General features: G+C 41.9%; 1 protein-coding gene across 1 annotated transcript in view; it reads left to right on the top strand.

Annotated features, from left to right (window-relative positions):
- The first annotated feature begins 7435 nt into the window (after positions 1 to 7435).
- LOC129092609 (adhesion G protein-coupled receptor A3) overlaps positions 7436 to 14345 on the top strand; it is a 163413-nt gene continuing 156503 nt past the window's right edge. The window contains exon 1 of the mRNA XM_054600615.1: positions 7436 to 7656. Within this exon, the coding sequence (XP_054456590.1) occupies positions 7436 to 7656 (221 nt within the window). The remainder of the gene's footprint in view (positions 7657 to 14345) is intronic.

Below are 14345 nucleotides of genomic sequence, written 5' to 3'. Positions count from 1 at the left end.
TGCCGCTGTAGGAGCTCTAACACGCCAGCTCACACCACACCGTCCTCCATTCTCAAGTTTAAAAGTAGCACTGGTTTACCGAATCCTCTTGGCACCTTATTATAGCCAGTCTCAGTTTATTGATGGTAAATTCAACCCAGGACCCCCTTTAAACCAGGAACAGAAGCCAGATTGTCCAGCCCACAACATGTAATTAGCTTTTTATACCGTGCTGTTGTTGCCCTCTGGTTGGAATTAGCATTATATCAGAGGCTAACCGATCACAGAGACGTTGATGTATTTACACGCTATGTCTCCCCTTTTCATTTGTTCTCTATAGATTTTTTTTTTTTAAATGGCTTTATAAATAAATCTGATTTGATTTGACTTGACTTTTCTTGACCAACATCCTCTGGGCTCAAAGCTGGTTCAAAAAGCCATGGGCTCATGTTTGTGTTCAGTGAGTCAAAACGATACTTGTCACATGTGTCCAGGGCCTGCTCGCATTCCGTCAAACGTCCACACGCACATGGCAATACGTGGGAAAGAAGGATTGAGTGAATATGCTGATTGACTGTCTGGACAGCTCATGTTTAACTCAGAGAAACCGATGGGTTGTGAGATTAATGTATTTGGACTTGAACCTGCCTCTGTTCTCACAGCCACAGTTGCTAAGAATGGACCGTAAACTACACAAACTTTGGTTAGATTAGCAGGTTATATGGGTGAGAAGCAGGGAGTTGCTGGTTTGCAGGTTAAATACAAATAATCAGGTGCTTTAAACAGCAGGTGAAACAAGAAAAAAAAGATTGGCAAAAAGGTCATGCCCTCAGTTTTGTGTCTGCAATAAAACCTGCAGTATTTGTTCCTCTTCTGGCCACTAGGGGCAGTGCAACAAGCTGTAAACACGACAGTGACATATTATTGACAAATAAATTAATTTAATAAAGAGGTAGTCTTGAAATGAACTATAACTCTCTGAAGAGGTGTTGTGATAAGTATGCCTGACTTTAAGTCTTTATATTAACTAAGTGGGTGAGTGATTTAAAAATGTACCCCAGTACAGTTGTGTTGAATGGGGATATTAGCTATAGAGACCAAAATCGCTTTTTGTACCAGGCTGTTCACATGTTTCATTCTGCTTTTAATTGGGCATTTTAACATGTCTATGGGGATTGACTCAACTTTGGAGCCAGCTTCTAGCCTCAATTTGAGGAACTGCGAATTGTTTGCACTTCCGCGTTGGCTTTATTTTACAGGTTGCTGCTTGATTATGGTATGGTGAATATTCTAGTAAACAGTTGTCAATTTACACATCCAGAAGCAATGCTACCTTAGCATTCATTTGGACTCATGTTTGTGACCACCTGGCTAATGTCAGTCCAATATTCCAGCTGCTTTCAGCTTTGTTTTGGTCTCCACCAGCTCATGAGGGAAATACCAGGCTCTGTTGCTGCCAAATGCTCCACTCTGGTGGGCAGGTAGTGTGCTGAGGTTTTTTACTTATTATGTATTTTTGTGTATTTTTACTGCAAACAGGTTCCTGGTCCACGCAACACAGTAGGGGCAGCTGTGGCACACGAGGTAGAGCGCTTGTCCTGCAACCACAAGGCTGGTGGTTCGAACCCCTCTACAGTCAACATGCCGAGATGTCCTTGAGCAAGACACCTAACCCCAAAGTTGCTCCCCGGGCGCTTCATAGCAGCTCACTGCTCCTCCGGGATGGGTTAAATGCAGAGAATTTTAATTTCCCCATTGTGGGACAAATAAAGGCTTAAAAAAAAGGCTGCAGGCCTTAAACACAAAACAGTAAGTTGTAGTGTGTAAGTGCTGTAAGGGCGTAAGGGTTGGGTGATAATTGGTTGTGTGTTCATTACTGCGTATATCCCCTTCGACATTTCATGTAGCCATTTAATCCATTGGTAATGAAACAAAAACATGATTTGAGCAGCTTTAAATTTCAGTTTTTAGACAAATATAATACAAGGTGATTTAGTATTTCTGCAAGTTCATTGACTAACCTTATTTAAAAAAATTATCCAATAATGTGTAAATATTGTACAAATGTTCAGGTATAGAAAATATCATGCACATATAGAGCATTAAAACATTTTATTATATTTTGTGAGGTCAATTTTAATGTCAGCTGATGACTGAGGAAAAGCGTTAATGGCCTCATTTTACAGTTTCACCCCCCACAGATAACACCAGTATTAATGACTGCGCCATAGAAACTAGAAACCACCTGTCACGTTTGCCAAGAGCCAAAAACAACAGCCTCACCTTCTTTTTTTTTCACGCTAGAACAACGACACGGCCCATAAAGCCAGAAGAAGTTAAAAAAACGCAGATGCCCTTTTTTCCGGAAGTCATTGAATAATAATGAGAGTCTGTCAACCCGCCGTAGCCCGGCCTCCTCAAGAGGAGCAGGTAAATATTTAGTTAGGACTGTGATTGCTGCTGGCCATGGCCTATTCATCTCTGTCACCAAGGAATAATGGAGAGCCGCGAACATGTGAGACGGGGGGATGCATGAGAACATGCAATGCGGAGGAACACTGTTTGCATTGCTCCAATTCGATTGACTCCAATGTGCAAACGGGTCTTGATCTTGCATTTGCGATCTGGATTTGTTTTAACGATTGTGAGAAGTATTTTATAGTTCAAATAAAGTTGTTTGCTCAGATTAGTGATCCTTTTCAAGCAGGCTGCCGGTGTGAAAACAGAGCACTCTGCCAGAGAGAAAACCTGACTCGTGTTCATGGATCTGTTTTCCATTAAGAGTGAACAAGTAGCTTGTTGAACAGCCGAGGAAATGTGTTCTGCGGGCTTCATTAAAGATGGATCACTTCAGGTGGTAACGTCAGACACGCTGGGTGACTTTCCCTGGGGGTCAGCCGGCGGGAGGATCCTCTCCTCCCCACTTGCGTCCACGAGGTAAACATACATCTGTGTAAACAAGCGTGAGTGACAAGTCGGATAAAGGGGCGACGTGGGAGCACAATAAGGAGGGAAATAGGGCCTCCATATGTGGATGAACACGGAGGGGAGGGACGGTTTGCTCCTGCAGGGAGAGAGTGTTCGCCTGTCTGACAGGAGACAGGGGAGCTCGGGGCTGCTCACGGGGTCAGTGGGAGCGGCTTCAAATCCTCCTTTGTGCTTGCCGGCCCGAGTCGGAGACAATGTGGATAATGAGGGAGGAATTTGGTGTGCTCACACACTCGCACTCACAGGGGAAGCACCTCGCCCCGGCCCTGGGGAGCCCAACCAGCCAGCTGTCTCAGCTTCTGTCTCCCCGGGGCAAGACACTTAATACGCATGGTCCGCCATCAATGGATATGATTGATGTCCCAGAATACACTGTGTGGGCTGCTCAGAAAACTCCCATCTCCGATAAGAGTGAGTGTTAACTTCTGGGTCAACGACAGACCCGCTTATTCTCAAGTCTCACTCGCTTTCTCAGTCGCCCCAAGAACATGGAGATATTTCTGAGAAAGCACAGTTGAAATATTTTTAAGTTCAGCTATAAAGAAGCATGACGTTATTCATCTCCTCGAGTCCAAACCGTGTCCACCTGGTAACCTTCCAGCTCATAACCTTTATTTATTGCCTTCATTTAAATGAGCGTCAGGTTAACAAGCATGTCCCGGCTCTGCTCGTAAAGTGCCCGATGCGTGGCGTAAAGGCAGTTTTGACAGGCCCCAGTGCACGCTAGTAACTAGCTATGAAGCACGCACACACACACACACACACACACACACACACACACACACACACACACACACACACACACACACACACACACAGGACACCTGTTTACAAATAGAAAATGCCAAAGGAATCTTAATCTAGGGAGCTTTGCTACTCTCCTGTTCTTTTTATTTAGTGTCTTTTCTTACTGCTGCTTTTATGTTGGAAGGCGTAACTGCTCGCTCGGATTGCAGATGTGCTCAGCTGAATTTTTTTCGCCCAAACTCACTACAATTGGATACAGTTCAGTAAGGAGATGGCGCACTAAATTTCCTGTATCTGCGTCACGTGGGTTTTAACCATAGACTGTATATAATACGTTGACCTGGTTATCGTGACATCACCCATTGGTCTGTGGACGGCCATTATGAAGCCTAGAGTTTGCAGATTTTGCCGTCGCCATCTTGTAATTCGGTCGTCGCCATGTTGGGTTTGTTTTACAATCGAGGAACAGAAGTAACCATATTTGGACTGCGGAGGATAGACGTAGTGACGCCGGATACGGCTATGGTAGCAGCAGCCACCTGTCAATCACAGTCAGCCCGCCCTAAACATACTCCACTTAGGTCTGATTTACTCTAAATGGGACCATAATTTACTGAATAAAAATGATGATGTATTGATGTAGACTGGAAACTAGCAATTGAGACCATACACTCGTGTTTAACATTTTTACTGAGGTAATACATCAAATGAGAAGTAGGGTCATTTGTCATAGATTTCTCTATGGAAAATGTCCCTGTCGGACCCAATCAGACTACTTTTTGCAAACAGAAGAGTTGCCTCCCACTGGTCAGTAGAGAGAATGCAAGTATTAAGACACCTCTGCATCGGCTTCACTTGGCAGAACAGGATGTTGCCGCCTGATTTCACCACAAGTCCACCCCGTTAAGAGACTTTGGGAGACGAGAAGATTGTGACCGATTCCTCCGCTCCATTGTCACAAAAGTAGTAAAATAGTAGACCATTTTTTTTTAACGGAACATTCTGACACTAAAATGGTATTATACAGACGGACAAATCTAAAGAAAATTTACTTTGTTTGAGACCTTTTCTCCGTCGCAGCAACAATCGTGGAATCTGCCAGCTAAGGTCGGTTAGCGCCCTAGTTCAGTAATTTTCTTAATGCTTAATATTCTGTTAGCTGTGTCAATATCTAATGTCAGCAAAATACTATTTAAATGCATCAGGCAAATATAAACCAATCTGCTTCCATCCATTCCAAACGAGAAGGGGTCCTGGGGGGCGGGGCGAACATGCCATCCATGACCACGTCCACTGAGGAGACAGGAAGTGTATACCATGTCAAACATGGTATATATCTCGTTATAGAGCATCTTTGCTTCCATATATGACATTGGACAACATCAACTTACACATTACCCAGCAGACATCATTGCATATCTGCAGATGACAAAAATACAGAAGAAAATAAGAAATCATTCATATAATTGAAAAGTGTTTTCTGATGTATTGATCATTTGTATAGCTTATGTATAATAAGAACATCATTTTGTAATGAATTGCCACTGACTGATTGCCTCCCCAACCCTGACACATGAGATGGGTTTGATTTTTAAAGGGCATATAGTATTAATATATTTATTGACATGCATTTATATCTCAGTGAAAGTTGTGATATCTTATAAGTATTGCTTGACTTATTTGCAAGAGCTTTGCTTATATGTATGTCTCTGCTTGCAGCACCTTTTAGATGCAGCTTATCACAGTAGTGCATTTTGGATCTTGACACATTAACATGACACTGCAAAACACTGTAAAATTTGCATTGCTAGTCAACATCTTGGGTCCATGTTTACTTCCTGTCAGCTCAGGACACATTTGGATTTTTTTTTTATGTGCTGACAACTGTGAAGAATATCACAGTAATGAGACAACTAGACTGGTAGTGAGACAGCTGTGTTGGTGTTGTGGTGATTCAGACTTGATTCAAGGTTTAGATCATTGTCACATGTGTATACAGGCCGATACAAACAGCTCCCTCACAGGAGAGCCAAGCCAACAGCAACACTTTAAACCACGTGGTGTAAATGTTTGCGTTTGAGAAATCACGCCTGACACTTTGCGGTTGGCATCCCAAAATGAGGGGCCCAGGGGACCTTCCAGGGACCCCGTGGGAGAGGCACAGTGAACAGATGTCATTAAGAGTTGGGATCTGATTATTTTCACTGTTGCTTAGTAACTTCAAACTCCAAATGAAAGTTAACCCTGCTGGTTTTTGTGTTTTTATATATATATATATATATATATATATATATATGTGCAATACATTACACATTACACTGTGCAATAATAGTTAAAAAAGTTAAAAATAGTTGAAATAGTTGTTTTTTTTTTTCTGTCTGTAAATATAATATTTCAGTTATTGTTGTTTTTTCTACTGTTTTTTTTTTTTTTATTGCTTATTTATAATACTTGTTTTATTTTATTTTTATTTTTCATTTTTTTTTTTAGCTTGTCTTCTTCTACTATGTCTCTTGTGTGCACTTTACTCTACGCTGTTGTAAGCCTGCAAATATCCCCGCTGCGGGACTAATAAAGGATTATTTTATCTTATCTTATCTTATATATATATATATATATATATAAGATATAAAATCTTATATATATTTTATATGTATAAATGTAATATTAGTTATAAAAAAATTGTTTTTTATAATTGATAAGATAACAGATATTATAATACTTATATATATATATATAAGATAAGATAATCCTTTATTACAGTGTAATGTGTAATGTATTGCACATATATATATATATAAAATATATATATATAAATATATAAAATAAAATAAAACAAGTATTATAAATAAGCAATAATAAAAAAAAAATATAGTAGAAAAAACAACAATAACTGAAATATTATATTTACAGACAGAGAAAAAAATAAAACTATTTCAACTATTTTTTAACTATTATTGCACAGTGTAATGTGTAATGTATTGCATATATATATATATATATATATATATATATATATATATATATATATATATATATATATATATATATATATATGTATATATATATATATATATATATATATATATATATGTATATATATATATATGTATATATATATATATATATATATATATATATATATATATATATATATATATATATATATATATATATATATATATATATATATATATATATATATATATATATATATATATATCTATCTGACATATATCTATCAGACGTTATCTAACTCGCCTGTGTGTCTTGTTTTAAACGTTTAGCTGCCAGGCCTGGACGGGGAGGGACTTTTCTTTCTTCCTCCGGACACTGCGCAACAAGTCTCCGGCTGAAGAGAGGAGGATGCAGACCGCGGACGGAACGCAGCAGCTCTGCTCATCGACCCGACAGCCTCAGAGAGGATGTGTCGCAGTGAGAAGTTTATCCGGACTTTGAGAGCGCTTCGTCGGAAGTTTGTTCCCTTGGAGGACCACCTATCTCACATGAGGACAGGGATGGAGCGCTCCTCTCCGTGATGGTCCACTTTCTTCTGTCGGGGTTTAAACGCTGAAAGTTTCCAGCAGGTGAGCTTGGGACAGCCAATGTGACGTGAAATGCTCCCGATTTATCACAGGAGCTGGGAGGATATAACCTGAACGGAGCGTGTTGTTTCATGTTTTTAATGTATTCATCATAATAAGAATAACCTGGGTCCAGCATGAGGGCGCTGGTGTTACTGTGCCTCGCAGTCGGGCTGTGGGATTCGAGCCTGAGTAGCAGGAGCTGCCCGGACCTGATCGTTGACAGCTGTCACTGCTCGGCCGAGAGGACCAAGGAGCTGAGCCGGCAGCACGTCCGCAGAGTCAAGGTGGTGTGTGAAGACGTGGACCTGATGGACACGCTGCAGCCCAGCTTCCTACCCAACAGAACCGTGTCCCTGTGAGTAAAGGTTGGATTGAATCAGATTATTAGATCTGGACTTTGTTGGGGAAACAATTGCAGCGAGCAGTCCAAAGTTCATGTTTGTCTAGAGCAGTGGTTCTTAACCTCATTGGAGGTTCTGAACCCTGCGAGCTTCATCAGTGCATTACATTACATTACATTACAGTCATTTAACAGACGCTTTTATCCAAAGCGACTTACAGGAAGTGTATTCAACATAGGTATTCAAGAGAACTACTAGTCACTAGAAGTCATAAGTGCATCTCCTTTCTTAAACAAGCATCTCAAAGCATAAACCAGAGCAAAAGTATAGTGCAGAGGCAAAATACTACGAAGACAATAATTGCAACAGACTAATCCGAATATAGTAAGTGCTACAAACTACTACGAATAGGATAAGTGCAGTAAACAAATACAAATTCAATAAGTGCAGCGAACTGATACGAATACAGTAAGTGCAACAACTAATAGGAGTGCAATAAGTGCTACGAGGAAGGCTCAGGGTAGTACTTCTTGAAGAGTGCATTCACCGAACCCTTCGTAATTGGAAAAATAAAATATGATTTCTTCAAAACATAGGTATATATTTTATTAGTGCACAAAATGAACCATGCATCAGTTCACTGTGTGCAAAGAACAAAACCAACAAAACATGAATTTCACACAAAAACATAACTCAGTGAATGATTTGCGATCAGGTACGCAACTTCGTACGATGCTGTGAGGATCGGTTTGTCGACAAACAAAACATGAATTTCACACAAAAACATAACTCAGTGAATATTTACTGCAAATCAATGTGACTTTTGCTGTTGCCTTTCAGATACAAGTTCAGAAATGCGCGGCTTCACCTTGGCAAGTGCCACTCTCATATCATGTTCGCAGCAAAGTCTGTTCCTTTTCTTAGTTTTCATGTCCACCATCCTGGAAAAGGATTGCTCACAAAGATACGTTGTAACAAACGGTGTGAGTATCTCAAGGGCTTTCTTGGCAATACGAGAGTATGGTACGATTTGGTGACACCAAAACGTTGAGAGCGTTGTTGTTCCGAAGAGTTGCTGTTGAAGCTGGCTCTGCTGAAGTTCAATGATTTCGTCGAGGCATTCATCGTTGACATCTGCTGTCATCTGCTGAACGCAGCATAAGTTTTAGCTTTCTCCGTGCTTTTTGGGCTACCCAAGCCACCGTACCGTTATGCTGCTCGGTGTGAACGCACCTTAAGGAATAGACGGTCATTCATTTTTAAAGCGGCGGCTCACTTGACCGCAGTGTGTGTCGATCGAACCCAGGTTAAGAACCACTGGTCTAGAGGATGGGGCCTTGGAGCGCCCTAAAGGACCTCTGGGGATCCTTAAATCCCCACTTAGGGGACCTCAACGAGCGGGCAAGAGCATTAACCGTTCTGAATTGATTCCACAAGGTTAAAGAGCTTTGACACAATTCATTAGGAAGTCTTTTATCCAAGCTAAATGAGTTTTAGAGGGGTTCCACACCAATCAAATAAATCACGAAACCGTGGTTTATGTTCCACAGAATATTAATCTACAGAAATATTATAGGTCAACATGTTGGCCATGGAGTAAAATATCTCTCCCCAACAACAATAATATAGAAGTAATGTGATCATTCTTCAAGAAAGCAAAGCAAAACATAGAATAGATAACTGTGTTATTTAGAACAGAACCTTTTAAAGTATTTTACACTTTCCAAATCAAAGACCATCACCAATCAAAATTAACGACATTACTATTATTCTTCATTTAATATAATTTGGTAATTATATCCTTGTCTATAAGACCTGAAACACTTCATCATTTAATTGATAAGTCAGCACAGGAAACCAATTTCCAACAACTGATAATTGATTTATTGTCTCAGTCATTTATCAAACGTAATTTTAAATGGAATAAGTTCAGTTTCAGACTATTGTGCTGACAAAAGAAGAACAGACTCTCTAAGGGTACACTAAAAGATAATCAATGGATTAAGATAATGAAGAATGTTTTACTATTTAATCCAGATGTCATTGAGATCAAGATCAAGAACACCTGAATACAGCAGAAGAGATGAGAACAAATAATTCATTAAAACAGCGTCACAAACAATAACACACATCTGTAAAAAGTACTCTTCATTCATTCTTTTTAAATGCAGTTTAAGTTCAGTATCTGCTGGCATCCTAACCTCACTGTGTGAGACACATGCTGTCCTTGCATTGTTACACTCGCCACCTCCGCATAAACCTCATTCGCCTTTCGCCGCGCTCCTCGGGGACGCCATTTGCATTGTATTCAAAGTTATTCAAACATAGATCTTGCACTTCGACAGGGACTTTGATCAAACCCTCCCTTAGTATTCACCTGCGCCTCTCTTTTTAGATGAAATAGCACTTCAAACACTCGAGGGGTTGATAACTCTCCCCCCCCCCTCCCTCTCCCTGCAGGTTGCACGGATTGACTGCTAGATTAATAGACCGTTTTATTCTTGGAAACTTGACGTCTGCTTTTTCTGAGTGTTAAAAGCAAAAACACCAAAACGTAAAAGGGCCCCTCGACAAGTAACAGCCGGCCGCTCATTCTGAACCGAGAGCACGGTTGATTAATGCCTGCACTTTGCTTACTGCAATTTATATGGAGTGGTGTTTGCTTCCGTGCAGGCGGGGGCTGCTTTTGTCCTTTTTAAGTGGGGAATGGTTCAAGGCTTTGTTTTTGCGTTCAACATCCATCAAAGTGGGTGCTGCTTCTGTAGCGTGCGGGGCGCTAACGAATTTAGATTAAAAAAAAATCTGGTCTGCAAGGACAAACTTATAAATGTACAGTAGGGATCAAATTAACTGCAATGTGAAGCATCTCTCTCAGATTGACACCCCTTTTTCCTCAGTTGACTCGAGAAAGCTGTGCTGAGATCAGTCCCGTTCCTCGGTGTGATAGACCCTACAGTCGAGTCTCAGCCCGGCCAGGAAGCCGTTTTCCTGCGTTAGGAAATGTGACCTTTGTCAAGCCGAGGTGGCCTCCCCTGCTCGCTCTTTTGTTTAGATGTGCTGTGCAAATAAACAGATACATCAGGGGAAGTTTGCACATACCGTTCCCCCCCCGACAAATCTCCCATGAGCCTACCCCCATGCTCTCTCCGTCTTCCCCTGATATCACCGCCTTCGTTGCTCCTCGTAGAGCAATTCCCTCATTGACAACTCTCACGTTCAAGCGCGCCAACACAGATCCAAATGCCACCTCTAATTAAAGGAGACAGATTGGACTTTTGTTGTTTTTTTTATTATTGCGTCTATAAAAATTTTATGAGGAATGAAGCCTGCGATAATGTTTCGCCTTGCAATCGCCAAGAAAACAAAAGAACATTAGCATAAATAAAGAAAGCTGAAAATGAACCGTGGGTAGGAGTGTGTCATTAGCTCTCGGTCCAGCACGGCAGCCTGGATTAAACGACTGTTTTTCCCTTATCGTTCGGTTTGGAGCTCTGACAGCTCCGTTGACCTTGAACCTATCTGGTTTCATGGTTTCAGCAGAGGCACTGCCGCCTTGCAGAGAGCCAGCAGCTTGAGATCGCAACTGCCACCTGTCTCAGGCTGTGCTCTAACAGGAGGACGCCGCGCCTGTCCAGGGGAGACGAGGGACAGCTTTTCGGGGAGAGACAAGGGGATAGAGTGAAGATGGGAAATGGGCATGGAGAGGCAGTGAAGGAGCCATTAGAGGAATTAAGGAGAGTGACTGAGAGGATGCTGGGGAAAGCGAGGGATGGGAGGCGTTTGGTTAAAAACATGTAACCGGATGTCTGAGCGAGAGGCTGGTTGAGATGATGTGACTGCCACTAACTGGTTGTTTGGTGGGGGGAGGCGTTTGTTGACAGCAGCAGCTGATTGTAGCTGAGCCTCTGAGTGTTTTCGCTGCTGGAAACTGCAGACACACTGTGCCCTTACATAACTGAAAACTTATAGTCACTTCTTATTAGATACTAAAACTGATGCTGTCGTCCCTCTCGCTGAGCTGTTTGCGTTGCAACCAGACCTGTTTGCGTCATTTGCATATTATTCTGACTGCTTTATTTGACCTGCTGAGTGTGGCCGGCCCAGTGGGTCGGGTTTGACCTGACTTTCACACAGTCGTCGCAGATCCAGGAGTAGTAATATCCTGTGTTGCAATCAGAATTAATTTAGTGCAACAAACAGTAGTGTGCATTTGGCACCTAAATTATTCTCACTCTTTGAAATGAGCAGCTAAAGCGTATGGGTTTTCTTACAATAATGTCCCTTTGGTGAACATCAAGCAGAACAGATTGACTAAAAATATGTTCATGCAACAATCAACAATATCTTTTTATTTGAACAGTAATGGTAAGGAGATTCAGAGCATGTATTGCCTCCCCACGGCCCTCAACATGGTGACCGCTAAGCAGGCGGCTTGCAGCTAACGGTGAAAACGGCACCAACAGTGCAAACAACGGCAACAGTGCTGACAGAGCTAAAAGTGTTAGCGGGGAATGGAGGCCGAATGGAGAGTGTTTACTAGTTAATCACATCACTAATTGTATCAGGGGACACTCGTAGTGATAAACCCATTTTCCACCAGTCCTCCTCAGTTCTAAGAAGCTTTTTATAACTTTCAGCTCCTTGTTTTGGTTTCATGACCCGCAACTTTTCTGTTTAGGTTCTCACTGTCTGCTCTTATAGTCAGTGTTTTTAGCAAATAAACTCTAATGGTTTATTCCAGCTGTTTTGGTGACACTTCTTCTTTGATTTCTAGTGGGGTTGTGCATGCATTAAAGCCATTAATTTGTTTCCAAGAGCTGACAACAGGACAAGCGGCTAAATCAACTTCTGAGAAAAAGATACTCTCTGGCAGCTGAGGATCAGTTTTTATAATCGAGTGCTGCAACGCAAAAACTTTGCAACAAAACATGAATAAGTTAATCTGTTCATCCGTCTGTAGTTTACATTATCGTTGAGGCTTTTGGTGTTGAAAATTGTAATACGTCATCTTCAAAGGGTACTTTTTACTTAGATTCTACTTGAAAAAAAGCAAACGGCCTAAAACAACACACCAGATATTTTCTTCAGTATAGTTACAGCTTATTGTCAAAATTCGTTAAAGGTATTTTTTTTAATTCGATGTTCGTTGAGAAATGCCATGTTTCTGATTTACGGCTCACTTTCGGCTGCTGAAAGTCATCCCCTTCTGGATTTGTGCATGTTCTCTGATGGATCCACCTCTAAGCTTCTCCAAAGCCTGGTCATCATTACTTTTTTTGAAGGAGATAGAGAAAATGAGGGCACTTGGTCTCGGAGCCGGACCCAAATCTGGAGGTGTTTAGCATGAAGTCGCCCTCTCCGTTGGCCCTCAACATCCTCATCCTTTCTGAGACGGACAGGAGGGGCTGTTTGCGGCGTCCGGAGGGAAATGATCAGGATGGTCTCCAAACCACAACAAGAACATGTCAGTCGCCATGCCGATGTGGAGGAAGACCCGGGGGACACCGCAGGAAGCACGGTTGTAAAATAGCAGCTGGTTTTACATCACGTGCTGCAGCATTCTAGGTTGACATTTAAGTGATATCCTCTGGTATTGATCTCTGGGCATCTTCGTGGAACAAACGTAGCATGTCACATGAACACAATTCATTTTTTTCTTCCTCTCCACATTCTACCGTCTTTTTATTTTATTTTTATCGCTATAAATACAAGTCTGTGTATTCCCCCCTTCCTCTCCTCTCTTATTCACTCCCTCTCACTTATTTTCCCTCTCTGTTATTCCTCCGGGGCTTTTTCCTCTTCTGCCGAGGTGCTGTTTGTGCTCTACCCTCTTCAGAGTTCTGAGTACTTGTGCATGAATATTTCATTGAATTGCACACACACATGGACCCCGCCACATCCTCCTGTGCATTACCTGGCCGACTAACCCCTGCAAATACGCCCGTTCGTGGCGTAAAGCGCCCTGAATGATGTGTCACACATATACATAGCTGTTAATCTGAAGGGATGTGACCAGGGTGACCCCCCCCCGATGGGTCTCACGCTGCGAGGAGTCACGCCAATCTGCTTCTCTCCCCGTCCTTCTGCTGGCTGCGCTACCTCTTATCTCCAGCGATATGGAAGATTTAAAGAAAGCAAAAAGGTTCACCTTAAGACGAGTGCACTCCCCAACATCAAGTTGTCTTAAGCCCCAGAGGGTGTAATACTTTTAGATCCACCGGCACTTTCTGCTCCGCGATAGCTAAAGCCAAGAACATGTGCCCTTGAGTCGTCAGTGTGCTCAGGAACCTTTAGGGTCACGGCCGATCCATGACGTTGCTGCGCATTCGAAGCGGGCCGGTCACCTTAATAAACAGCTATTGACAGCTAAAAAGATTTGTAACTACCGTTCACGTGGTGTGCTATTGAGGAACAGCTGATCAGTTTGGCCCCAGGCATTAACGACTCACTGAGGGAGAGTTCGTGACTGCTGGGGGGGAGAGGAGTCGGTAAATCGTGATACAGCCTTGGAAAAACGAAGAATGTGTCGAAACCCAGACTAAAAATATTAGGTAAAGATAAATACAGCGTCTGCCAAGTATACTATGCTATCCCTGCCTCCTCCCCCACACCTCTGAGTAAATACTGAAGTTACTTAAAGGGTCATAAATTTGAGAGCAGAGGACGATAAACTTACAACTTGTTGTCTCTCCCCTGGTGTCTG

This window comes from Anoplopoma fimbria, chromosome 6 (assembly GCF_027596085.1).
Source record: "Anoplopoma fimbria isolate UVic2021 breed Golden Eagle Sablefish chromosome 6, Afim_UVic_2022, whole genome shotgun sequence".
Classification (NCBI taxonomy): domain Eukaryota; kingdom Metazoa; phylum Chordata; class Actinopteri; order Perciformes; family Anoplopomatidae; genus Anoplopoma; species Anoplopoma fimbria.
This window is presented reverse-complemented; position numbering and strand designations above follow the sequence as displayed.